The 26451-nt window shown below is 57.4% G+C and overlaps 2 protein-coding genes across 6 annotated transcripts in view; both read left to right on the top strand.

Moving 5' to 3' along the window:
- The window catches only part of TOP3B (DNA topoisomerase III beta), a 23648-nt gene extending 15322 nt beyond the window's left edge, over window positions 1-8326 (top strand). For all 5 annotated transcript variants that reach the window (XM_081801707.1, XM_081801709.1, XM_081801705.1 and 2 more), the window contains 9 exons: window positions 1686-1840; window positions 1972-2077; window positions 2809-2955; window positions 3102-3275; window positions 4551-4679; window positions 5164-5313; window positions 5685-5785; window positions 6590-6791; window positions 7755-8326. In XM_081801707.1, the coding sequence (XP_081657833.1) occupies window positions 1686-1840; window positions 1972-2077; window positions 2809-2955; window positions 3102-3275; window positions 4551-4679; window positions 5164-5313; window positions 5685-5785; window positions 6590-6791; window positions 7755-8236 (1646 nt within the window). In that variant the 3' untranslated portion in view covers window positions 8237-8326. The remainder of the gene's footprint in view (window positions 1-1685; window positions 1841-1971; window positions 2078-2808; window positions 2956-3101; window positions 3276-4550; window positions 4680-5163; window positions 5314-5684; window positions 5786-6589; window positions 6792-7754) is intronic.
- Window positions 8327-13111: 4785 nt separating this feature from the next.
- The window catches only part of PPM1F (protein phosphatase, Mg2+/Mn2+ dependent 1F), a 28074-nt gene continuing 14734 nt past the window's right edge, over window positions 13112-26451 (top strand). Inside the window, exons 1-3 of the mRNA XM_081801704.1 lie at window positions 13112-13231; window positions 19883-20129; window positions 24845-24996. Of these exons, the coding sequence (XP_081657830.1) occupies window positions 19933-20129; window positions 24845-24996 (349 nt within the window). The 5' untranslated portion in view covers window positions 13112-13231; window positions 19883-19932. The remainder of the gene's footprint in view (window positions 13232-19882; window positions 20130-24844; window positions 24997-26451) is intronic.

Below are 26451 nucleotides of genomic sequence, written 5' to 3'. Positions count from 1 at the left end.
GTGCCGAGGCCCCTTGCTCTGCGCTCACCTGTGCCGAGTGCCCCCACTCTGTGCTCATCTGTGCCAAGGCCCCTTGCTCTGTGCTCACCTGTGCCGAGTGCCTCCTGCTCTGTGCTCTCCTGTGCCAAGCTCCCCCATTCTGCTCACCTGTGCCGAGGCCTCTTGCTCTGTGCCCACCTGTGCCGAGCGCCCCCACTCTGTGCTCACCTGTGCCGAGGCCCCTTGCTCTGTGCTCACCTGTGCCGAGGCCCCTTGCTCTGTGCTCACCTGTGCCGAGTGCCCCCTGCTCTGTGCTCACCTGTGCCGAGCGCCCCCACTCTTCACTCACCTGTGACGAGGCCCCTTGCTCTGTGCTCACCTGTGACGAGTAACTCCCTCTGTGCTCACCTGTGCCAAGGAACAGCCTACCTGCAGTGTCTTGTGAGGCTTAGTGAGAATCTGAGCCTCATGCAGCGTTCATTTCTCTTAAATTCCAGAGTGAAAATAACTAATAAACTAACAAACATGCGAGAGGATCCCATTTCAGAGGATAATTGGTTAATATTCAACAGCTTCTTTGAATTTATGTGGGGAAAACTCAGACCATTTTGTATTACTAGACATCCATGCAGCTGCTGCCTGGGCTGTACATGGAAGGCCATGGTCAGGGACCCCCTGTGGGGCAAGCCCTCGCTTGTCACTGGCTCAGTGGAGTCCCCTCAGAGGCATTAGACCATGGAGGTCCAGCTCCGGACCCAAACTCTGGTCTGATCTCAGCTTGGCTACTTTCTTTCTTGTGCTGGAGCCTCAGTTTCCTCACAGGAACACAGGGCGACCATCACTGGAGTTGGTTGTTCTGAGGATGAAATGATTGAAATGTGCATCCTCACAAGAGCAGAGGCAGTCCACTCCCCGACAGGGGCAGCCTGGCGTTAGCATCCCACAGCAGCTTCCCTGGTGCAGGGAGAGGCCAAGAGTGGGAGGTTGGCGCTCCAGGCCCGTCTCCTGCAGGGGCAAGTGTGACCAGTGTTGACGTAACCTCTCTGAGCCTTGTTTCCACAGTAGTGAGAAGGTGGGGACTGGAAAGTCGGCCTTCTCTGACAGCTGTTGCCCTCAAGGTATTGGTGGCCTCTGTGGCCCCGGGAAGCTGGGCAGTGTCCTCGCAGAGTGTCACCTTCAGGGATCCTCAGAGGGCAACGATGACACCGAGTGACCGACAGCTGAGGGCCAGCCTCTGCTGGTCAGGGGAAGCAGGAGGACAAGCCCTCCCTCAGTGGTCCCAGAGTGCCATAAGGACAGAAACACCCAGGGGATTCAGAATGGGGGGGGCGTGTGCTAATTCTGCTCTCATAGTGGGACATCAGCCAACCCTGAGGCAGACCTCATGCGCACCATGGCCAGAGTGTGTGACATCGGCACTCTGCAGGCCACATTTAATCGGCATAGCCATGTCGTGAGGGTGACACTGTGGTGCGTCCCCATCCTGGGTCCACCTCACAGGTTCAGGACCTCGGCCTTGGAGGATGCTGCCCGGGCACAGGTGCCTGGCCAGCAGCTCCGTGCGCTCGCGGTGCCCACCCAGAGCCTTCCTCACCTACCAGGAGGCCCTGGCCGCCTTTGGTGGGGAGCCTGAGTGCCCAGGCCCCTGGGCAGGGACCTGGCCATCCCCAGCATTCTGGTCCAGCTGAGCCTGCCCTCTGTCGCAGGCATGGGGCCACAGCATGCCATGCAGACCGCCGAGCGGCTCTACACACAAGGTTACATCAGCTACCCGAGGACTGAGACCACCCACTACCCCGAGAACTTTGACCTGAAGGGCCCTCTGCGGCAGCAGGCCAACCACCCCTACTGGGCCGACACGGTGAGCAGAGCCACTGGGCACACTTGTTGCCAGGGTCTTGGGACCCAGCCCAGGCTCTTTGGCCAAACCCAGAACTGGTGCTGGCTCCCTCCGCAGACAGGACTCACACCACCTTGTCTTCTCTCCCTCAGGTAAAGCGCTTGTTAGCAGAAGGTATCAATCGGCCACGGAAGGGCCATGACGCTGGCGACCATCCCCCCATCACCCCCATGAGGTCTGCCACAGAGGCCGAATTAGGTATTGGGCACTCCCCCCAACACATACATACACATACACACACACGCACACGCACACACACACTCTCTCCAAGCTTCTGGGTGGGAAGCTACATGGCACCTTTGGACGGTGTCAGGCCCCGTTGGCAATATGGGAGCTCCCTCCCTCCCCCACCTGCCCCTGGCTGTGGCAGAGGGGGTCGCCTGAAAGTTGTGTTCTGTGGCCGAGGGACAGGACAGAAGTGAAGTGGCGGCAGGTGTGTGGTGGCGTGCCTGAGTGCAGGGTGCAGGAGGCTGCTCGCAGGAGGCGAGTGGGAAGGTGAGACAGATGGGCAAGGACGGAACAGGACAGGACCAGCGAGACAGGGAGTGCTAGGGCCCAGCCTGCTTCCCACCTGATCAAGGCTGGGGGAGGAGTCAGGGAAGGGGAGAGGTAGAGACAGGAGCCACTGGGCACAGCCCAAGTTTGAAGTGACGGTGGCAAGTCCCTAGCTGCGGACTGGCCAGGCCCTGAAGAGCAGTCCCACCTCAAAGCAGGGGTGGGAGGTGGGGGGCGGGAGCCGTAGCTGTGAAGGAACCGCCACGGCCCGGGAGACTCACTTTCCCCTCCTCCTCTCTCGAGCTTCGGTGCAGGCCAGCCCTGGCATCCCGTGCCAACAGCTAGGGCCCTGCTGCTGGAGTGAGAGCGCTGGCCGGGGGAGGGGTCCTCAGAGCCAGTCCCCGGCCGGTGACCAGCTTCCGTGTCCGTTGCAGGGAGCGAGGCTTGGCGGCTGTATGAGTACATCACCAGACACTTCATCGCCACGGTTAGCTACGACTGCAGGTATCTCCAGAGCACCATTTCCTTCCGAATCGGGCCCGAGCACTTCACCTGCACAGGGAAAACCGTCATGTCTCCAGGTAGAACTGCAGGTCCCAGCGTGGCTCCTCCCACACCTCCACAGACGGACAGAATGTTCTCCATCGGACCTGGGGAGGGGGTCTCAGTGTCTTGGGCCTGGGCTGCCTGGGATGGGACCCTGAGTGGCAGCACCCGGTGTCTCCAGGCTTCACGGAGATCATGCCCTGGCAGAGCGTACCACTGGAGGAGAGCCTGCCCACCTGCCAGAGGGGCGATATCTTTCCTGTGAGCGAGATGAAGATGCTGGAGAAGCAGACGAGCCCGCCCGACTACCTGACGGAGGCTGAGCTCATCACACTCATGGAGAAGCACGGCATCGGTGGGTGCACCCGCCCTCCCGCCTGCCCAGGCCCCGGGCCCAAGGGTCCCCATCCCAGGACTGGGGTCCAGGAGACGGTGCTTCCAGAGCTGCTCAGTGACCCCTCCGTGCCCAGCACCTGGTAATCGGGGCCCAGGGTGTGGCCAGCTCCCCAGGCACTGATCACTCTGATGGGAACTGCCTGTTCCCTGATGTGCTGCACCAGCTGACCAGGCTCTAGAAGGCTGCGAACAGTCCAGGTTGCTGTACCTGGTTTCGGCTCTATCACTAACAGTCGTGACAGGTGATGTCTCACCTGAGGCTAGGCTTCTAGTGACAGTGGTGGCCTCAGCTGGAGAGCTGAGCCTGCTTCTTCCAGGGGCCTGGGTGCCTGCGGTGGGTCCTGCCCTGAGTCCTCAGGTATAGATGCTGTGGGGTGGGGGTGCTGCTCCCCCAGCATCCTCTCTCCTTCCCTGTTGACAAGACATCCATGTCTCCCTAGACCCCATGACCAAAATGAATTTGTGTCCTCGAAGAGGGCTCATGTGACCTTCTGAACATGACAGTGCCGCTGTTGACCGGGCGCCCCCAGGGCTGCATGAAGACGCTTTCCCCGGGGGAGGGGGGGTGCCACTCCGGGGGTGGCAGGAATGCAGTGGGCACGGCGGGTAGTGTGCTGGTTCAGATCCCAGTCCCAGCATCATCCTTCAAGTGTGGTACCTCGGTGGTCCCAGCCTCTAAGCACCTCTAAGGAGGCTCCTCAGCACGGCGAAGCAGTAAGGGCAGCATCCCTGAGGTCTCCGGGGGAGGTGCCGCCCCGGAAACTGACCGCGAGGGACCTAGGAGCCAGAAAGTGGGCAATACTGAGCAGGTTTCAGAGGGGACGACTTGGCAGCGAGCATGGGAGTTCCTCCATGTTCAGGGGTCTTGAGCCCTGGTTCTAGAAGGGTCGAGTGTCTCAGCATCGAGGCAGGAGAGGCCGAGGAGGTCACATTTCCCAGGTGTGAGGGGCAGGTAGAATGAGCTCCCATGATGTTGGCAGAGTTCCTTAACCTCTATGAGCCCCTGTTGTCTATAGAGGGGGATTAAGCACCGAGCGCTGGCGCTGGGAGGGCCATTTTTTGATTCATAAGACCATTCTCGAAACACACACTGTGGTGTCCCACACAGTGCTGGCCAAAAACAGAGGGGAAGGGGCTGAGAACCAGGGCCCGCGTGGTGGGTGGGGGCAGACATGGAGCCTGCCGCGTGACGGGCACAGCCTGAGGAAGCCCGGGGCCTTGCCATGTGTTTCAGGGACGGACGCCAGCATCCCCGTGCACATCAACAACATCTGTCAGCGCAACTATGTCACTGTGGAGAGTGGGCGCCGGCTCAGACCCACCAACCTGGGCATCGTCCTGGTGCACGGCTACTACAAGATCGGTGAGTCTGGCTGAGCTGTGGCGCTGCGTTTATCGGCCCACAGCCTCTGCCGGGCCAATAAACTCCCACTGCGAGGGTGCTACACCGGCCCCCCTGAGGACGTGCCCCAGTAGGGGCTCTGTGTGGTTGATGCATGAATGGTCATGTGCAAAGGATCCAAAAGGGGGCGTGCGGGGGGCTCTTCCCCACAGACCAGCTCCTGGTGGGGCCCAGGTCCTCCTTGTGGAGCTGTCTGCTCTGTCCCCGAGAGGTTCCCAGGGGACCAGGGGAGATGTCAGAGCACAGGCCTGGCCCGAGGACTCCCAGGAACTGTGACACCGTCCTAGAGACAGGATGTCCCTGGCCACTCCACGCAGGATTTTCTGGGTAGGAGATCAGGAAAGGCCTGGGGTCACGGGACTCCAGCCTGCGCTGGCCGGGGGGCAGCCACAGCCCCTCAGTGCGAGTGCTCACAGTGGCACCTCACCCCCACTCCACCCTGCAGATGCGGAGCTGGTGCTCCCCACCATCCGCAGTGCGGTCGAGAAGCAGCTGAACCTGATCGCCCAGGGCAAGGCCGACTACCGCCAGGTCCTGGGCCACACACTGGACGTCTTCAAGAGGAAGTTCCACTACTTCGTGGACTCTATCGCCGGTGAGGCCTGCCTCTTCCCTACCCCTGGGCCAGGGCTGCCATGGCCGTGCGGGACCAGCATCCAGGTCTGGGCTCCAGGCTCTGGGGCTCCGTTGGGAGGACGAGGCAGTGGCGCCTCACTGCTGGGCCATCCTCATCATCATGGGGGTTAAAGAGTGGGCATCTCAGCACCACACGCGAGGTACCGGGCTCAGATGACCAATGCGGCTGCAGCTCTGCCTTCCCGTGATCCCCGCACCCTTGGGGATAGAGACGCACTCACTCCGATCCTTGCCCACTCACGGGGGCCTCCCCTCCACCCGCCTGTCCAAGGTGGAGGTGGGCTGCCGGGCCCGGAGGATGTGACTCTTCCCTGCACTGCTTGCCCTCAGGCATGGACGAGCTGATGGAGGTGTCTTTTTCGCCCCTGGCGGCCACGGGCAAGCCCCTGTCCCGCTGTGGGAAGTGCCACCGGTTCATGAAGTACATTCAGGTAAGTGGGGTGAAGGGCTGTGGCCGCCCCTTCTGGCCTCTGGCACCATCGTGCGCAGGCTTGGGCAAGTCTTGTCACCTCTGGAGGCCTCTGCTTTATCTTCAGTCCTACAGGAATAATAGTCTTGGTCCTGGTGGTCACACACGCTTGAGAGGCCTACCGCAGCCTTGCCCACAAACACCCACAGTGTCCCCCTGACCCCAGGAGCATGTAAGCTGTGAGGCCGCTTAAACACATTGTCCATTCTTTCCCAACAACACCTTATTTGCTGTCCTGGATGTTCATATACACACAGGGAATTTAGAACTGCTTTTCTTCACGCGTGCAGCAGGTGTCCTGAGACTCGTGGCCAGGGGTCCTTGCCTGAGAGGTTGTTGCCTGGCAGCGCGTTCCACATTATGCATTATGTATTATGTGTTACGCGTTACAGATTACATGTGACACGTGTAACATAGGTCTGTATTCTGCCATTATCTGCGGAGGTATACATAGGTATTACGCATTATGCATTAGTATTTTGTGTTACGTAGTATTCATGTGTTGTATAAACAGTGTATTAGGCTGTGTATATGGTACATGCGTGTCATGTATTATGTATTACATGTTACATTTTCTGTATCACATACCATGTTATGCATGACTCGTTACATGTTCCATAGTCTGTGTTGTGTAGCATATGTTACAGGTTACGTGTTACATGCGTTACATATCACGTTACGGTTCCTTCGGTATTATGAGAGTGAGGGTGGACAGGAGAGTTGGTGGCCTCGGTGACCCCGAACCCCCTCCCTGGTGTTACTGCAGGCCAAGCCGAGCCGCCTGCACTGCTCGCACTGTGACGAGACCTACACCCTCCCCCAGAACGGCACCATCAAGCTCTACAAGGAGCTCCGGTGCCCACTGGATGACTTCGAGCTGGTCCTGTGGTCATCGGGCTCTCGGGGCAAGAGCTACCCACTGTGCCCCTACTGCTCCAACCACCCACCCTTCCGAGACATGAAGAAAGGTGAGTGCCGTGTCTCTGGGCCTCGGCTGCTCCCTCCGGAGACAGGCCCTGCCCCTGCCCCACACCATGCTGGCCTCTGAGGGGCCCCTCCCCGGCCCCGGCCCCCTCGCCGGCGTGGGGGTAGGAGACCTGGGGTGGATTTGGGCCCTGCTGAGGCGGAGCCAGCCGTCTGCCCCTCTCCATGCTGGTCAGAATCAAGTGGGCACCTACAGTCAGCTCATTTGGGATCTGGGCAGTAGGCGTGCTGTGCCCCCTCCCAGGCTAGGGTGAGTGAGAGGATGCAGCAGGCTGGGGGACCCCTCCTGGCAAGGGGTGCGCCCTCAGTCAGCGTCCACCACTGTTCTCTCTCCTCACGGTTATTACTGGAGAAAGGAGAGCATGCGTCCAGGTGGGACCGAGAGTCTAGAGGGGGCCCAGGGCCCAGCACACTCACCCTGGCCTGTGCCGTCTCTTTTACACCCCATGCTATAGACAGGAGCGAGGCACAGCGAGAGGCATCTACCCACTTTCATGTGGGGGTCTCGGGAGCCCTCAGGGGTCTCAGTTCACCTCTCCTGACTCAAGCCTCACCTGTGAGGCAGGGACAGTCTGCATTTGAGCTGCTGGGGTCACTGAGGCCCTTCCCTGCCCTCCAGCAGCTTCCAGGGAAGCCGACGGCCCCGTGTGACTCAGTGGCATAATGAGCTGTGGAAGCAAAGTGAAGGGGAGATTGAACCTGGCTGGAGGCCACCAGGAAGGCCTTCTGGAAATGGTTGGGGGGTTGGCGCTCAGAGGTTGAGGAGGTTTTAGGTAAGCAGAGAAGCAGGGGCAGTGGCAGCAGGGGAATCCAGAGCCAGGGTGTGCAAGGCCGAGAGGAACGCTTTCTGCTGGGATGAGGGGTCTGGACCGTGAGGCCCTGGAGAAGGCCCCTGGGGGCGGTGGGCGGGGCTGGGGGTGCGCATCAGGCTGCCCTCTCCCCACCAGGCATGGGCTGCAATGAGTGCACGCACCCCACCTGCCAGCACTCGCTGAGCATGCTGGGCATCGGCCAGTGCGTGGAATGCGAGAGCGGCGTGCTGGTGCTGGACCCCACCTCAGGCCCCAAGTGGAAGGTGGCCTGCAACAAGTGCAATGTGGTGGCGCACTGCTTCGAGAACGCCTACCGAGTGCGCGTGTCGGCCGACACCTGCGGCAGCTGCGAGGCTGCCCTGCTCGCCGTGGACTTCAACAAGGCCAAGTCCCCGCTCCCGGGCGACGAGACCCAGCACACGGGCTGTGTCTTCTGCGACCCCATCTTCCAGGAGCTCGTGGAGCTGAAGCACGCGGCCTCCTGCCACCCCATGCACCGCGGTGGGCCGGGGAGGAGGCAGGGCCGAGGGCGGGCCCGGGGCCGGCGGCCCCCCGGGAAGCCCAGCGCCAGGCGGCCCAAGGACAAGATGTCAGCCCTGGCTGCCTACTTTGTATGATGGCCCCGCAGTCCCTCACCAGGCTCCACCCAGGTGTCCCATGGGCCATGGAAATCATTAAAATGCATTTTGTCTTCTCCAAAGCAAACAGCTCAGGACCTTTCACTGGAGCCAGAGGGTTATGGTGTCCTCCCTGCCCTTCCCAGTCTCCCTGCCCCACCTCTCCCTTCATTCTGCACACACCACCTGAGTGCCCTTGCTCAGCCCACACCACGGCGCTGCCTGTTGGGAGGCCACCAAGTGTGGGAAGGGGGATTGAGCCCTGTCCAAGGCTCACACCTTTCTTCAGTATGTGTGGGACAGCACAGTAGCTGTGTGCGCAAGCAGGAGGCGTCCCGATGTCTGCAAGGCAAGGAAGAAAGGAAGGCCCCAACGGCCTGTCATCCCAGGCAGATGTCATAGGAGGGCGGCCTGTGGGAGGAGGCAGGGCTGAAAGAAGTCTTCACTGGACCTTGGCCATCCCCGCAGCCCACTGCTTGGGGTCAGAGAGCGGCTCTGAGCAGGTCTGTGTGTGGTGCGTGCGACTCTGGCGCCCTCCCAGGGCCTGTCCTGATTCCTGTTCTCCCACGAGCCCTTATTGTCCCAGACAGAGGCAGGCCAGCCACTTCCTCGGAGGAGCTGGGCCAGGGTGCCATGCTGAGCCGCAGGGAGCCCCACGGAAGCCGTCTGCATGCCCGATTTAGAAGAGAATCATTCAGCCAGACGGCCCTGTGGGCTGCGCTGCACCTGCCACCCTTCCCACTCTGGCCCTCGCGGGCTGGTGGTAAAACAGCTTTCCAAGCAGTGTGGCGCCACACCTCTGTGAGGGGCAGGTCAGAGACGTTTTGCACGAGGACTCCCCATCTGGGTAGCAGGTACTGGAATGTTTGAGGCTCTGAGAAGAGCTTCCATCAATAAATCTGTGACCACCCAGCATTCCAAGCAGGCACTACACCCTCCAGTCTCCCTCTTCTGGGAGGCCCCAGCAAACCAACCTGGGTGTCCCTGGAACACTGTGGAAGCACTCTAGAAGTTCAAAGAAAATATGCAGTGAGCTGGGGAGGTGACGATGTGACCTGAGGGCAGGCTCCTGGGAAGCTGCTGGGATGGTGTCCCTGGGGAAGGGGGGCCCTCAGATGCTTGTGTTCCTGCCCCCCCTCCCCTCTCGCTAGGACCAGACTCGGGCATCGGCAAGGCCACATCTGCCAGTGGGTAGTGTCCCTGGCACGGGGCTGTGCCCGCTCTGCCACCCCATCCATAGCGAGTGGCCCCAGGGTCTTCTCCATGGGAGGGTGACCCAACTCCATTCTGCTCTGAGATACACACACATGCACACACACGCACACACACATGCAGCCCAGGTGGATGGCCAGAGGGGCTCAGGGGGGCAGAGACTACCTTAGGCTTTAAATCCAAACTACCTATTCCTTACCAGGATTCTGCACTGAGGTTTCAGCCCCAAGCAGGACTAATCATAAAGGGTCCATTCATTTTTCTCTGCAACTGTCCCTTGTGTATGAATGTCCTTGGCATTCAAAGCTGGAGTCCACCTTCTGGGCCCCTTCATCTCGTATCCCCAACAGCATACAACTCTTCCAACGTGGCTGCCAGAGCCAGGAGGACAGCAAGACACTAGGCCCATTCTGGCCGGAACAGCCTTCCGTGCTCCTTAGGACGTCACCTTCTGCCCTTGAGGTCAGGGAGGTCCGTAGCTTCAGGCTGTCCTGTTCTGGAAGAGCAGGGGGCAGAACTCCTGCAGACCAGGCCTTTGTGCGTGACCCACAGAAGCAGGTCCTGGTTGTCCGGCTGAATTGGCTGGACACAGACCATTGCCCCGGACAACGCCTATTCCGGTCACTTCGAGACTCTGGTGCACATCGCCACTAGGTGCCTCATGTGCATTTGCTCGGTTGAGTGTGGCACCCCTTCTGGAGCTGCTAGACAGGAGAAGGCACCGTAGATTTGCAGTTAGGACCCTACTCCCCCTCCACCATGGATCAGTCAGACCCCTGAAGACCTGCAGATATCAGCAGCCAAGGAAGCTCTACGGGCCCCCTTCAAGAAAGCAGCGCAGCCGGCAACAGGAAGCCAAGCGGGAGTCCCGGAAGTCAGGGGTGAGGGTTTCTACCTTCCTTCCAAGGTCACAGCATCGCTGATGGTTTGAAACCCAAGAGCAAGGCTACCCCACCTCTGCAATGAGTCTGGCAATGTGAGAAGGGGTGGGGCGGGAAGATAGGAAGAGGTAGGTGTGACCACCCGCACACGCAGGAGATCCTACGGCGGGGGAGTAGAGGGTTCCAGGTGGGGATCTGGAATAATGGACATGTGGGGACCAGGAGAGGGTTCAGTCAGAGGGGGCAGAGGTGGGAGGAAACCCAGGCTGAACGCTTTGGGAGTTCCGTGAGCTCAGCTCACCAACGCCAGGGGCGCAGCCTGGGAAGAGAGGCAGAGCTGGAAGTCAGTGGCTGGGTGGGGTGGATGACGTTGAAAGCTTCCTTTCACGAGGGTGAAAGCCAAGAGCCAGAAGCTGAGGCGTGGTAGAATGCAGACGAGGAGGGGTTGACAGAAGCCACAGGGCCCAAGTCATCTCAAAGGCAATGCCTTGGCCTAGTGCCCCTAAGGGGCCAGCTCCTGGCCAAGTGGCAGTGCCTCACTTTGCTGTCATCTCTAAGCCTTGAATGGAATCTTGAGTGCAATCAGTGCTTCAAAGAGTTGAATGTGGGCCCTCACTGAAGAGGCCTGCAGGTGTCCCAGCTTTCACAGGCACCCCACTTCACGGTGTGGGAGGCCCTGTGCCAAGCACCGCTTCACCTGTGCCCTGGTTCTCAAACTTCACCCCACGGTCACCCTGATGCCGGCATTCTGGACAGACTTTGAGAAACACTGATGCAGGGTTTCACAACGACCCCATGAGATAGCTTGGTTGCTATAGTCCCCATTTTTCTGGTAAGGAAACAGGCCCAGATTAGCTAAGGAACATGTATGTCCAAGGTAGGACAAGTTATAAGAAGTAACCTGAAGCCTTGCTTGGGGTCACCACACTGACAGGGGCCTATAGGATCCAGGAAGGTGTAAGTAGGAGAATGGCATGAGCCAGCGCCCCTCTCCCACCCTGCTTTCTCTGCCTAAATACCTCCTACCCTCCAGGCTCACGTCTACCCAAAATGGTTTCCTTTCATATCAGCCAACTGCTAGTTCTCCAAGGTTTCTTGCTTCACTGAATCCCTCCTATTAGTGAAGCATCCTAGAGACCGTGATTCCTGGAAAGGACAGAGGCCCATATGTGGGCCTGAAAGTCAAGGAGGTGGGGCTGCAGTAAGGCTGTTGAAGGCCCTTTTTCCATAAAAATGTTTTTTAATTTTTTTAAATTATACTGTACAACTGCATTAATATAAAGATGAATATATTAATATATATTAAAACTTTTTTATCTAAAAGTTCATTTATTTCTTCTAGCTTGAAAAGAAAATGTTTTCATGGGCCTCTATAGTGGCAGAAAAATGCCCCCTCCAAAGATGTCCATGTCTTCATACCTGGAACCTGTGTTAGATTACATGGCAAAGGAGAATCAGGGTTGCAGACAGAATGTAGATTTCGCATCTCACTTTTTTTTTTTTAAGATTTATCCATTTGAGAGAGAGAAAGAGCCCATGGATGTGTGGGGGAGGGGCAGAGGGAGAGCGGGGGAGAGAGAGAATCTTCAACAGACTCCCTGCGGGGTTCGATCCCAGGACCCCTAGATCATGACCTGAGCCGAAACCAAGAGTCTGCTGCTCAACCCACTGAGCCACTCTGGCACCCCATCATCTAACTTTGCAATACTGAGATTATCCTGTCTCATCTGGGCAGCCCAATGGCATCACAAGAGTTTTTTTTTTTTTTTTTAATTTGTGAGAGAGAGAATGAGAGACAGCATGAGAGGGAGGAGGGTCAGAGGGAGAAGCAGACTCCCCGCTGAGCAGGGAGCCCGATGCGGGACTCGATCCCGGGACTCCAGGATCATGACCTGAGCCGAAGGCAGTCGCTTAACCAACTGAGCCACCCAGGCGCCCCATCACAAGAGTTTTTAAAAAATGGAACAGGGAGGGGCGCCTGAGTGGCTCAGTCGTTAAGCGTCTGCCTTCCGCTCAGGTCATGATTCCAGGGTCCTGAGATGGAGCCCGGGATCAGGCTCTCTGCTCCGCGGGAAGCCTGCTTCTCCCTCTCCCACTCCCCCTGCTTGTGTTCCCTCTCTCACTGTGTCTCTCTCTCTGTCAAATAAATAAAATCTTAAAATAAAAAAAAAAAAATTAGAAAAAAAAGTAACAGGGAATCCGAGGAGGCAGCGCGAGGACTCGTCTGGATGTTCCTGGCTTTGAAGATAGTCTTAAGAGGGCGCAAGCCAAGGAATGGGCAGTCTTTAGGAGCCGGTAAAGCAAGGGAACGGATTCCCTGCTAGAGCACCCTACCGACACTTCAAACTTAGAGCCCATTTGAGACCTTCCGGGCTTCTGACCTCCAGAACTGTAAATAATAAATTTGTGTAAGTTTGTGGTAATTGTCATAGCAGCAATAAGAAACCAACACAACCGCTAAAAGTATGCTGGGCCCCAGGTACTGTGCCTCCTTGCCTGACGGCCCGCGGGCTCTGGGGCAGTCTGGGTCTGCATCCCTGCTCCGCGGCTCACCAGCTTCCTACAGCACATGTTGCTTAATGTCTGGGCGCTGTGAGGTAGGGATTGCTGTCCCCATCTACCAACCACCCAAGGCTCGAGAAGCCAGGCAATTCGCCAGTGATCACGGGTTTTGCTCCAGAACCCAGGATGTGGGCAGCGATGCCGCGCGACCCTTTGGGTGGAGCGCAGCTCTTCTCCACCTGTAATGAAAGGACCGCGAGGCCGCCAGGGGGCAGCAGAGGCCCGACCCCGCCCGCCCGCGGTCCGACTGCGCCTGCGCGGAGCCCGCGGCGGCGGGGGACGGGAAGTGGGCGGGGCTGGCCGGGAGCGGCTCGAGGGGCCCGGAGTGGCGGAGTAGCAGGTGAGGCTCTGGGGCTCCCGGGGGTGAGGAAGCCCGGGGCATGGGACCGGGGGGCTGACCGCGCTGGAGTGAGGCTCAGGTGGAGACCTGAGGCGTATAGGGGGGAAACGGGGCGCTGAGGAACCGGAGGGTGTGGAAAAGGGGGGCTGGGGAGGCAGGGAGGCCGAGATGGGAAGACCCAAGGGATTCAGGGGCCGAGTGGGGGGCTGAAGAGCGGAGGGGAGCAATTGAAGACCTGAGGAACCCGAGGCAGAGAATTGAAGGGCCAGGGAGGCAAGGGTGCAGACCTGGGGGGCCAGGGGCCGGCGGGGGTGTGGCCAAGCCGAAGTGGGAACCGAGGGCGGTGAAGCAGAATGGATGCTGAGGGGTGACGTGCCCCCATTTGCCCGTGGCCGAGCCTCTGTTCTTAGGAGCATCTGGGCCGGGCCCACTGTCCTGACCCCTACCCCACCAGCCCCTGCACCTTTGCCGGTCCACATCTCTGCCCACGTGCCCTTACCCCATGGCCTGCACCCATCCGTGGCCCTCGTCCAAGTGATTTAAAGCGAGTGTTTTAGTGAAAGCGAATGCTTGGGCTGCCGCACTTTAAGCCCTAGGCGTGTGAGATAGAAATCTCAGGCAGGGAGGTGATGGACTCCACCACTGGGAGCTGTGTGACCTCAGGCAAGCCTCTTAACCTCTCTGCAGTAGGGAGGGAGAAAAGGCACCGGATTGTAGAGATTTTAATGCAGGGCCTAACACATAGCCAGGACTAGTTGATGGTGATGGACTCCTCCCCCACAGCCTTTCACCCAGCGGGACACATGGCCTGAGTGACACATGTCCTCATGGTATTTCCTGGGGCAAGTCCTGTGGGCCGAGCTGTACTCCCACCATGGGAGACAGAATGTAAGGCCAGCACTCTGAGGTCACACTTCTGGCCTTTTTTTTTTTTTTAAAGATTTATTTATTTCAGAGAGAGAGAAAGAAACCCCAGCAGACTCCCTGCTGAGCATAGAACCCGGCTTGGATCTCACAACCCCCGAGATCACGACCCCAGCCGAAACCAAGAGTCGGTCGCTCAACCGACTGCGCCACAAGGCGCCCCTCACTCCTGGCCTTTATGCCCATATCTGGCCTACTGTCACATCTCAGTCTTTTCCTCCTATAACCAAACTGGAAATGACAAAAGGCATCAGAAGACCTCATGTGAGTCCGGCTTTGCCATTTCCTACCTTTGTGACCCTAGGCGGGTAGCTTACCCTCCCCGAGCCTATTTCTTCATCCGCAATGTGGCCTGACAGCCTGTACTTCTTGGAATTGTTGTGCAAGAGGTAACAAAACAAATGCCACTTTGAATACCACTTTGAAAGCTGTAAAGCTCCATACAAGTTCATTTGTAGAATTCCTTTGAGATATTGCCTGCGGCCATCCCTGTGTTTAAAACCTTTCTCCTCCGATCACTGTTCTCCACAGGCTATCTTAACTTCCTCTTGGAAGGTGCCAGGCCTCAGGCAGCTTATCTCAGCCACACCACCCACTGGCAGGGGCAGAAGGCAGCCCCCGTCTTCCCTCCACCATCGCACTGGCCAGACACCATATGCACAGAGGGCCGGGCTAATGCCTGAGAGGACAGGGGTGGGCTTCCTGACTCAGAGCATCTAGTAAGAAAGTCAAGCCTGTAGACTTGCACCCAACCACAGCAATGTGAATGTACTTAATGCCACAGAACTGGAGACGGAAAAATGGGCAGAACGATAAATGACGTGTCCCATGTATTTTGCCCTACTTTTTTTTTTTTTTTAAAGAAAAAAGATACGTGTGTAGGAAAAGCTCTGGAAAATTGACGCCATATTCTTCCCAGTGGTTACTTATGAACAAATAAGATTCTCCATTTACAGAGAAGTTTTTAAGAAGGAAGGCAACACTGTTGTAATGATGATGCAGTTTCCTTTCTTAAGGATTACTGTTTTTTGCTGTACTCCTGGGTTCTGAAGTCGAGCAGGACTCTCAACAAGTATTTTGTCCCTACCATCTAGAACAAGGCAGGTGGGGTGCCCGGGTGGCTCAGTCGGTTAAGCAGCCAACTCTGGATTTTGGCTCGGGTCATGATCTCAGTCCTGAGATCTAGCCCTGGGTTGGGCTCTGCACTCAGTGGGGAGACTGCTTGAGGATTCTCTCTCACTCTCTCCCTCTCCCCCTCCACCCGCTCATGCACGTGCTCTCTCTCTCTCAAGTAAATAAATGAATCTTTTTTAAAAAATCAAGAAAAAGGCAGTTGTACAAATGTGCGTTAGTTGAGCTTATGAGTCAAAACTGATAAACTAGAAGAAAATAAATATTTTTTCTTTGGAATCTAGCACATGGAAGACAGTGTGCTGGACCCCAGAGGTGTGACAGCTCAGCAGAGCTTGGATCGGAGTGGGGGGGCCCAAAATGGAATGCCACAAGGCAAGGCACAGGAGCACAGAGGTGAGGAGCAGGAACAGGGTGATGGGCGTAGAGATGAAAGAAGAGGCCACAAGAGACTGAATCCCCAAGCTGGTGACCAGTGGGGGGTGGGCGGGTGACTCCCCAGCAGGCGTGAACCCCACCAAGGGACTTTGAACAAGTTGCTTGGTTCTTTTGCTGTTACCCCCCGCCCCCCGCCGCCCCCACCTGTCGTGACCCCCATGTGGGGATAATGACAACAGGTTGCCGGGAGGTGGAAAGAGAAGCAGCAGGAAGAGTGCCGTGGGCGCTGGCAGCCGAGGGCCCCTGGCGGGTATTGCCTGGCAGCTGAGGAGCAGTGCAGAGAGGCAGCATTGCAGGAGCCGGGAGGCCCTGGGCCCTGGGCCACGTTTGGCCTGTCTGGTGGAGGCAGGTGACAAGGGGGCTGGCAGCCCAGTGTTCCTCCCCTGCCCACCCCCGGTCCTTGATGACTCACCCAGACTCAACGAGTCCCCCTTCCCAGCACCCCTCAGCACTGCATCCAGCTGGACACCCTGCACCCAGCTCTGCCTCATCTCCCACCACCTTATCCTGCTTTCTAGCCCTGAGACCCTGTCCGCCCCTGGTGGGCCGGCAAGAGCTCAGGATCACGGCACAGTCCCCTGCCCCTCCTGGCACCGGGGCTGTCTTGTGGGGGGGCCCCTTTTGCCTTGGGAATCCCTCCCTCCTGCCCACTTCCTGCCTTTATTTGTAGACCCCGGGCTCCTGGGAGCGAGATTGTTTTGCTCCTCTCTGTATGGCCTATATCACAGATTCAGAGTTTGTTGGAAAAAAGAAGGGCAAGGAAGGAACTTACTCTTTTTTTTTTTTTTTTAAGATTTTATTTATTTATTTGAGAGAGAGAGAAAGCACATGAGATGGGGGGAGGATCAGAGAGAGAAGCAGACTCCCTGCTGAGCTGGGAGCCGGATGCGGGACTCAATCCTGGGACTCCAGGATCAAGACCTGAGCCAAAGGCAGTCTCTTAAACAACTGAGCCACCCAGGCACCCTGGAAGGAACTTACTCTTGTCTTTTTCCCCAGTTGGGCCCCAGAGAAGGAAAGCCATGTCCTGGTTCCTCTCCTTGCCCCTCGCCTCAGCCTGCTGATGTAGAAACCAGCCTGTTTGGTCCTCAGCCGGCAGGATGGCTCTGGGCCACCCGCCTGTCTAGCAGAGGGCGGCTGGCGCAGGCCCTGAGGATAAGGCAGCCCGCACCCGGGCAGATGCAGGCCAAGCATGCACACAAGCACTGTCACGCCCGCGCCGCCTGCCCTCTCCCTCCCCACCCCCGTGCCCCCCTCCCCCGACCCTATTCAGCAGGCATGTCACAGGCTGCCCTCAGGGCCTGTGCCCAATTCTGGGCACAGGTCAGTGGGCACAGGGCAGAGTACCGAGGCAGCAATGCAGAGAGGAGGGGCCCCGACCCCCAGGGAAAGGAGCAGACTTGGGGGTTGGGGGGAGCTCCAGGCACAGAAAACAGCATCCCCCCCCCACAAAAAAACAGCATCCCGAGGAGGTACCCGCATTCCAAAATGCCGAGCAGACGCCACCAGCAAGTGAGGACGCAGGCGAAGGGTCTCGCATTCTGTGCTTTATGCTGGGGGCCAGGGTTTCTCAAGCAGGGCCCTCCTGTGCACTCTGGGGAGGTCGGTGAGCCAGCCCTCCTCTCGTTTAGGTCCCGATCATAGACTGAACATGGGAGCGCGTGCACCGCCGAAGATTTCAGTGCCTGTAGAGCATTGTTTCTGGGCTCAGATGGGCTCAGGACTTGCAGGGAGCCAAGCAGCATTTCCCGACCCCAGGGCGCCGGTGTTGCTTGAGGGCGGCTCTGCATTATTCACATTTCTCTCCCCTAAGCAACAGGCCGGAGCTGTTCCCTAGCAGAGGAGGTGGCATGGCCTCTTTCTCTGCCGAAGGGTGTCGGAGCCTGCTGGGAAATTCACACCATCTTCTTGTTTTTCTCTGGCTTACTTCTTGGGCAGCCTGCCTTCTCCCCAGGTGATCCTTACCACCCCCGGTGAGGCTCCCAGCCTTTTCGGATCTCCCCATTTCACAAAGTCTTACCCTTGTGGTCATGATTCGGTTGTCCAACCTGCTCTTGTCCTAATTTCTGCTTCTTTATTTTACCCTCTTTATCTTTTTACCTGTTCACCTTTTGTAACCTGGGGCTGTGTTGTATTTACTTCTACTGATAAGTAAGCATGGAGGATAGCAGTGATTTTAAATCTGTCCCCATAACCTTCCCTCATAAGTGCCCTAATTTCTGTATTATTTCTGTGTCTGCTTTAAAAAGTCAACTTTTGACAGGGCCCTGAAAGAGAGATTTTGTGGGTTTGTTGTTGTTGTCGTTTTTCATTTACCCTCCTCGTCACTTGCAAGTCCTTCACAGATTAGACATTTAACTTTCCCTTTCCCCTTCACCCCATGCTCTTCTTGTGTTTTTTTTTTTTCTTTATTCTGCCACAGACTTGTGCTGAGTTAGTGGCTCTGGACAAGGGCAGCCATGCCCATGGTGTGGGTGCTGGGCCAGCTCTCACCCCTCTTCTCGGAGGCAGGTCCCTTCAGCCTCCAGTTGCCAACCCCTGTCCACTGCTGTCCTCCAGTAACATCTGCAGGCATGAGGAATTCCAGAAGAGTCTCTCCCGTGCCTTCTCCCTGCCTGTGCTCATCACAACCAGGAAGGCCTCAGGGAGGGGATGGGCCGTGAAATTGCTCCCCACATTCTCTGCCTGCAACTTGGGATTGGACCCTCGAGTCAAGCTGTTACTGCTCCCCAAGCAAGCTTCCCAGTTGGGTGTTATGGAGGCCCTGGGGGTGCCCCAGCCCTGGGAAGGCTCAGAGAGAACAGGCTCCAGCTGGAGGGGAATGGGCGAGACAAGGGCCTGTGCTCGGCGTTGGTGGCCAGGGGGTGGCACACCTGGGTGTGGGGTAGGAAGTGGGGCCTAGAGAGTGAATGGGGGAGGGTGTATGCTAGAAGAGAGATGCTCTGGGACCATTTGGGTCTGGAGGGCTGAACAGGAGAGGTGGGAGTCCAGGCGGGTTGTTCAGGAGTCTGACAGACAGGCCTCCGCTGGCCCATGAACCCAGGGAGGCAAGGTGAGGGAAGAGGGTGGGAAGGTGGTGTGTGGAGGTCCTGAGCTGGGGGAGAGGAGCTGGAGGCCCACCTTGGGGAGGAGGATGGGGCGGGAGCCAGGTGTGAGTGAGGCTGTCGTGGGAGAAGAGCTGGGTGGGATGGTGATGAGTATGGGCTTCAGAATCCTTCCTCCACTCTCAAACCACTGCCCCTCTCCCAGCCTCAGTGTTCCCATCTGTGAAATGGGAGCTCGTCCTGGCTCCCAGGGTTGTTACGGGCAATGCACAGGGCCTGGCAGCTAGTAAGCCCTTAGCCTTCCTGAGGACGGGGGAGGAAGAGCCTGAGAGGTGGGAGCCAGTGCCCAGGGCAGTGGGGTCATTGGCCTGGGCTGTCCCTGGTGCCTCTCCTTCAGCCGGGACTCAGGAGGCCCAGGACTCTTCCTGTTGGAGAGGACACATCACAGGTGTCCCCAACTTTCCTGGCTTCTCTCCTGCCCATGCCCTGGGGTGCCCTGCAGCCTCTGGGGTCCCTTCCTACTCCCCCTCTTGTCCACATCCAAAACATCCCAGGACCAGCGCTGGCACCACCCTGGCCCTTCTTTTTCTTTCCTTGACAGGCATCCCTTCTCCCCACTAGGCTCACAGACGTGATGGCATCACTTCCTCACCTTCTGGCTGTTGAGGTCCCGGGGTCAGGTTGAACCCCTTTACCTGCTGTGTTTTCCTGCCTCAATGGCCTGGCCCTGGTGTCTCCTAACCGCCTTTGTCTACACCAGCCATTCCCTACCGGGAACATGCCTGCCTTCTCTGTCACTTCTCCTTCAGGGCATCCATGTGGCCTCTGATCCCAGCTCTGTCTCCTGAAGCCACTTCTCTTGGGCTTCTGAGTGCCCCCTCTTGGAGCTGTGTCAGGACACTGACCAGGGTTGTTCCTCCCCCTTACTTGGGTCCCCTGAACTCTATGTGAGGCCAGTGGCCCTGCTGTTCTGCCTTGAGGCCCTGGGCTTGGCGTGGCACCTGCTGCGTGATGCTTCGAGGTGAAGGAGAGAAAGCAAGGCACCGCACACTCAGCACTGTGGGGTGAGGGCACCGATCCCCATGTGTTTTCTGACCCTCGCGTCTCTCCTTAGAGCAAAGACCACCCAGAATCCCAGCAGAGACCTCCCGGGATGCTCTGGGCATGGCCTCTCGAGCCCCCCAGCAGAGCAGCCAGCTGGCAGAGGAGATCCCAGGCTTCCTGGACGCCTTCCTCTGCGACTTCCCAGCGCCGCTGAGCCTAGAGAGCCCTGTGCCATGGAAGCTCCCGGGGACAGTGCTGAGCCAGGAGGAGGTGGAGGGTGAGCTGGCCGAGCTGGTGATGGGCTTCCTGAGCAGCAGGTAGGAGGCGGACCTGCCAGGAGGGGACAGCACGGGCCGGGAGCAAGGGGCTTGGCACGTGCCACCGGCTGAACTTGACCGCAACTCCCGCTCACCCCACACGCCCTGTCCTGTGCCAGTTATGCTCCCTAATGACATCCCCATGACAGGGCCTCATCACTTCCCCAGGGCTGCCGTCACAAAGTAGCCCGGATTGTCTCATAGTTCTGGAGGCCAAAAGTCAGAGATCAGGGTGTCGGCAGGGTCGAGCTCCCTCAAAGGCTGTGGAGAATTGGTTCCAGGCCTTTCTCTCAGCTGCCGGTGTTGCCAGCAGTCCTTGGGGTTCCTTGGCTTGTAGAGGCATCCCTGCAGCCTGGCCTTCTTGTCACATGGCGTCCGCCCTGCACGTCTGTGTCTTCACGTGGCATTCCCTCCCTGTCTAGGTCTCTTCTCTTGTAAGGACACCAGTCCTATGAGATTGAGGGCCAGTATGACCTCACCTTACACCTGCAAAGACCTTAATTCCACATAAGGTCACATTCTGAGCAGGTTAGGACTTTTCAGCATATCTTTTGGGGGGACACAGTCCAACCCATGACAGGCGCAGTCAATCCTGTTTCTGTCTCATTTCACAAATTGGGAGGCAGAGGCCTCAGGGTGGGGGCAGGGCCAGGCCATGTGCCCCTAGTCAAATGACCCAAGAGGTGATGGTGCTGTCCCCTGTTCCCAGGCCAGGCAGCTGAGGCACAGAGGTGAGACTTGAAGGGAGAAAGCAATAGACAGTAAAGGCTAGCGGCCCATGCAGCATCTGCGTGAACCTCATCCCTCCCCAGGGGCCGCGCCCACAGTCCCTAGTCACCGTGTCACCCCTAAAGTCGGACCACGCCCCCAGCCTCAGTATCCTGGCATTTTACTGTTCCCAAGCGTGCTTCCTTTGTGACAGGCCAGCTCGATCCCTGCACACACCCCCAAGGGCCTGCTTGCTAGGATCCAACAGAGTTAATGACTCTTACTCACCCCGTACAGTATGGGAGCCCAGGTCACTGAGCATGAAGGTTGGTGTGAGCTGGCCTGGTCCATCCTGACAGCCCCACGGCCCCACAGAGCTCAAGAGGACATGCCCAGTGACCATGTCCCTTTAGGGTGTGGCATGTGCAGAGGGTGTTACTGGCCTGTTTTGTTCTCGTTGAGGAAATATTTTAGAGGCAGGTGGCATAAGGCGAGTCGGTGGAACAGAATAGGTCAGAGTTGCTGGATGTGGGGGAGGGGAGGGGAGGGCTCCCAGGCCTCTGCCTACCTCAGGGCCCGGGGCCGCAGGGTCTGTCCCACCGGCAGCCACTGGGCCTCCTGTGGGGGCTTTAGGGGCGGTGGGAGGAATTGCAGGCCTGGGAGGATTGGTGCCTGTCTGCCCCTACGCGCGAGCCCAGAGCCCGGGGAGAGTGAGAGCACCCAGCATAAAGCCTGCTGTGTTGGAGATGACCTGTCCGCGGGGAGAGAGAGGAAGTGACCTGGGGACAGAGGCAGGAGAGCCCCAGGCTGGTGGCTCAGAGTCAGAAGAGGGCAAGCTGGGCGCCTGGGTGGCTCAGATCGTTAGGCATCTGCCTTCGGCTCAGGTCATGATCCCAGGGTCCTGGGATCGAGTCCTGAGTCAGGCTCCCTGCTCGGAAGAGGGCCTGCTTCTTCCTCTCCCTCTGCTGCTCCCCCTGCTTGTGCTCTTTCGCTCTCTCTGTCAAATAAATAAAATCTTAAAAAAAAAAAAAAGAACTTAACTACATCATAGCAATAACAATTAAAAAAAAAAAAAAGAAGAGGGCAAGCTATAGGGCCAAGCCTGGGAGGGCCACCAGGGTGAGCAGTCAGTCCACTGGTGAGGGGAGGAGAGGGCAGAGGAGGGACATGCCCAGAGGGGCAGGATCCCAGAAGGTGGGGCTGGTTTTGCTCCATGGAAGTGGAGATGGAAGCAGGTGAGGAGGAGGAGGGTGGCCAAGCAGGAGCAGGTGACCGGCCCTCCTGCCCAGGGAGGGGCCTGAGCTTTAGAAGTCGGGGGCCTGACTAGAGGGGTCTGATGGGTGCAGGGCCTTGGGCGTGAGCGGGTTTTAGTTATGTTGGAGGGCAGGTGTCTAGGCTACGCGTAGGAAAAAAGCAGGACTTGCTTGAGGTGACGGGGCGTGCCCATGAGGCCCTTGTGGTAGGCCCTGGGCTCAGGCATTGAATAGGCACCCTGTTAATTAGCAGGATGGTGGAGCAGGCCTGAGACTATTAGCCATGAGGGAGAGGCCAAGGGTCATGGCCCCCATCAGCCTCCTAACAAATCCATCTTAAAAAACCTTTAAAACATAATATTTTAAAGTCGTGTATTTTCTACTCATCTTGATGGATTTGTTTTCAGTTCCTTTTGTTCTTTTCTCGTATTTCTTCCCTGTGCAGACACAGTGTTCATACGTGTGATCACGTGTTGTCTACTCTGGGTCTGACTGTCAGGAGCACCCTCACAGACGTTCCTCGCAGCTCCCTGGCCGCTCCTGTCCCTGTCCCTCTGCTTCCCATCCCTGCGGCTGGCGTGTAGGCCCCTGGGCGCACGGGGCCCCAAGCATAGTGGCGCACGGTGTTTTCTCAGATTGTAAATGGTGTCCTCCATGAGACCGTTGGGAAGTCAGATCACCAAGTTCAAGGGTGCAGTGATTTACGTCCTGTCTTCCCCCTTGTTGTGAGCGGTTTTGTGTCCCATCTCAGGTCCCCGAGCAATGCACACCTTATGCTATAATTATTCTTCTGCATTTTCTTTTTTCTTTTTTTTTTTTTTTTAAGATTTTATTTATTTATTTGACAGAGAGAGACACAGCGAGATAGGGAACACAAGCAGGGGGAGGGGGAGAAGGAGAAGCAGGCTTCCCGCGGAGCGGGGAGCCCGATGCGGGGCTCGATCCCAGGACCCTGAGATCATGACCTGAGCCGAAGGCAGACGCTTAACGACTGAGCCACCCAGGCGCCCCTCTTCTGCATTTTCATCTCGGCTGCTATGCTGCAAACTTGAAAACCCCAGAGCAGGTGGAACTAGAGTGTTTCTTGGGTACCTGGGCCTTGCACCCACCTTCTGTTCACTGCAGCATCTTCTGGAGTCTTTAAGAGCCCTGACTGCTGCAGGGCCTGAGTGCCTGGAGGGTATATGGGGGCTGGGGTGGGGGGGAGCCCCTGGATGGGGAGGGAGGGAGCATCCAGGAAGTGAGGCCTATGGCCTGAGGCCAGGCATTGTCTGTGTTCCCCAGGCCGGAAGCTGCTTCCTGGCCCCAGTGACCTTTGCAGGCCTGCAGGAATCTACCGCACCACCTCCCCAGGAGCAAAGAGAACAGAGCCCCTTCTCCCTGCTGTGAAAAAGGAAAACCCAGTGGTTAGCAGGAAATCCCCAAATGGCAGGGGAACTCATTTCTCATGTCTTAGCTGGTTGTTTTTCAAAGGCGGTTCCAGAGGCCTCTCCCCTGAGTCACCCTCTCATTTTAAAAAATCAAAGATTCATCCCTGTAAATTCCTGAGACCATCTATAGACACACCGTGGATGCCCAGCTCCCAAAGGGAAGTGACCCATTTGCTTGGCTGTTGGGAGGTCCTTGCCCTCAGGGAAAAGCCAGGTGTGTCTGCCCAGTGGAGAATCACTGGCTACCCTGGGCGTGGGCCCCCAGCCCTTGAGGACAGACACATTGTCTGGCCTATGAAGGGTTCCCACTGGTGGGGAGGCAGATTCCGGGGTCCGGATGCATCGAGAGGTACAGGGGCAGCAGAGGAATGGACCCCTTATGCGCAGGGAAGCCAGGGAGGGCTTTCCATGGACGTAGTGTGGGAAGGACTGCAGGCCAAACAGCTTAAACACAAAAATGTGTTGTCTCAGAGTTTTGGAGGCTGGAAGTCCAGGATCAGGGTGGATCTGATGTAGGGCTGGTTACTTCTGGTGATTTCTGGCTCATCACCCCAGCTTCTGCCTTCATCTTCACATACAGTTCCCCCTGTGTGCATCTGTGTGTGAATGTCCCCCTTTAAAAAAAAAAAAGATTTATTTATTTGTCAGAGAGAGAGCGTGCCCAAGTAGGGGGAGGGGCAGAGGGAAAAGCAGACTCCCCGCTGAGCAGGGAGCCCGATGCAGGCCTCGATCCCAGGACTCCGTGATCATGACTTGAGCCGAAGGCAGGCGCTTAGCCGACTGAGCCACCCAGGTGCCCCCTGAATGTCCCCTTTTTATAAGGACACCGGTGTTGGATTAGGGACCCACCCTCCTCCTGTACGACCTCACTACAACTAATTGCATCTGTTTCTAAATCAGGTCACATTCTGAGACACTGGCAGCTAGAACTTCAACATACGAATTTTGAGGGACACAATTCAACCCATAAGACTCCTGACACTCTAGAGGGCCCCAGCTGGTATTGGTGGCCAGGAGCTGTCATCGGGCTGGACGTTGGGCAGTGTGTGCGGCCCGGCCACGGGGGCCAGCAGACACATCTTCTCCCCACCACCAGCCCCCCACCCACGTTTGGTGTAGCTCAGGACCTGTCCCATCCAGCTCCCCGAGGCCCAGAGGCCGATCTGCTTGCCGCCGCACGTTGTGGCACGAGCAGTCATCGCCTCCTCCGGGAGGGCCTCCTTGAGCAGAAAGGGGTTCTCCATCTGGAGCATTCGGGGAGGCACTGGGGTATTAGCTTCTGCCGAGGTGCCAGCCCCACTTCACTCCTTGTTCCTGTCCCCAGGAGCGCCCCACCACCACTTGCTTCATCTCTGGCCCACGAGGCAGTTTCCCGGCTGCTACAGACGGACCTTTCTGAGTTCAGGAAGTTGCCAGGGCAGGAGGAGGAGGAAGAGGAGGAAGATGACGACAAGGAAGAGAAGGCCCCTGTGACCTGTGAGTTCTCTTCCCTCTCTGGCCTGGAGGCTTAGCAGGCGACAGACTCACCCGCCAGATGAGGGACGGGGTGGGGGTGAGGGGGTGGTGCCTTTCCTGGTTTGCTGGTGGAAGGGCGGTCGTGGGCAGCACGTGGCTGAGGGCCACGGAGGGCAGCGGCCACGCGTGCTCCTGACGGTGCGGCGGGGTCAGGATGCAGAAAGAGCGCCCACTCCAGCATCAGGTCGGCAGGGGGAGCGCAGCCGCCGTCTCCCTGAGCTTCCGAACTGCCCAGGAAATGAATAATGCTTTTCCCGTTCTACGTGGGAGGAAGCTGAGGTGGCACCTTGGTCGCCCACTTGCTCTTCTGCCTCAGCTGACACTGCTTCAGGGTGGCGTGGGAGTCAGGAGGGTGACGTGTGCACGGCTCCTGGGGGCGGCTTCAGGGTCCAGCTGGTAGAAAATGCCAGCACTTGGGCCTGTTCCCCGGGCTGATCCAACTCGGGACCCCATCAGATGGGGGCTCCATGGCGTCTGAGGGCTAGCTTGGGGAGGGGCCGAAGGGGCCTGTGGGTCGGCCTCCTCCTGGGATACTGGTTAGCAGGGCGCACCCCAAGCCACCCGGCACAGCCAGGGGAACCCAGGAATGGGCAGTGAACCCCTTCATAAAAAGTCAGGGCTCTTACTTTGCATATCTTTCTTTCACTTTCCTAATACAGTAGGCTCCCCTCATCCGAGGGGGATGCGTTTTAAGACCCCCAGGGGATGCCTGAAACCGCAGATGGTACCAAACCCTATATATACTGCATTTTTTCCTATACATGCGTACCTATGATAAACTTTAATTTATAAACTGAGCACAGTAAGAGATTAACAATAACTGATACTAAAATAGAACTGATACTAAAATAACGATATACTGTAATAAAAGCTATATGAAGGTGGTCCTCTCTATCAATATCTTAGTGTACTGTACTCACCCTTTTTCTGGTGATGATGTGAGATGGTAAAATGCCTGCGTGATGTGATAAGATGAAGTGAGGTGAGTGACGCAGGCGTTACAGTGTAGCGTTGGGCTACTGTTGACCTTCTGACAATACAAATGGGATGACCCCGTTTCCAGACCGCAGTTGACCGCCTTGTGCCCGAAACCCCGGAAAGCGAAATCTTGGATCTGGGGGGACTACTGTATAATTTGTTGATTTGGTCCCTTTATATTTTGCATATGATTACTTCCATCTTGTCCCATATTTGTTTTTTTTTTTAAAGATTTTATTTATTTATTTGAGACAGAGAGAATGAGAGAGAGAGAGCTCATGAGAGGGGGGAGGGTCAGAGGCAGAAGCGGGACTCGATCCAGGGACTCCAGGATCATGACCTGAGCTGAAGGCAGTCGCTTAACCAACTGAGCCACCCAGGCGCCCCTATCTTGTCCCATATTTGTTATCTATGTTCCTTTAAGCTTAGCACGAGAGC

The sequence above is a fragment of the Leptonychotes weddellii genome, chromosome 13 (assembly GCF_054177405.1).
Source record: "Leptonychotes weddellii isolate Sample4059 chromosome 13, ASM5417740v2, whole genome shotgun sequence".
Taxonomy (NCBI): domain Eukaryota; kingdom Metazoa; phylum Chordata; class Mammalia; order Carnivora; family Phocidae; genus Leptonychotes; species Leptonychotes weddellii.
The sequence above is the reverse complement of the archived record's forward strand: the minus strand, read 5'-3'. Positions and strand labels throughout refer to the sequence as shown.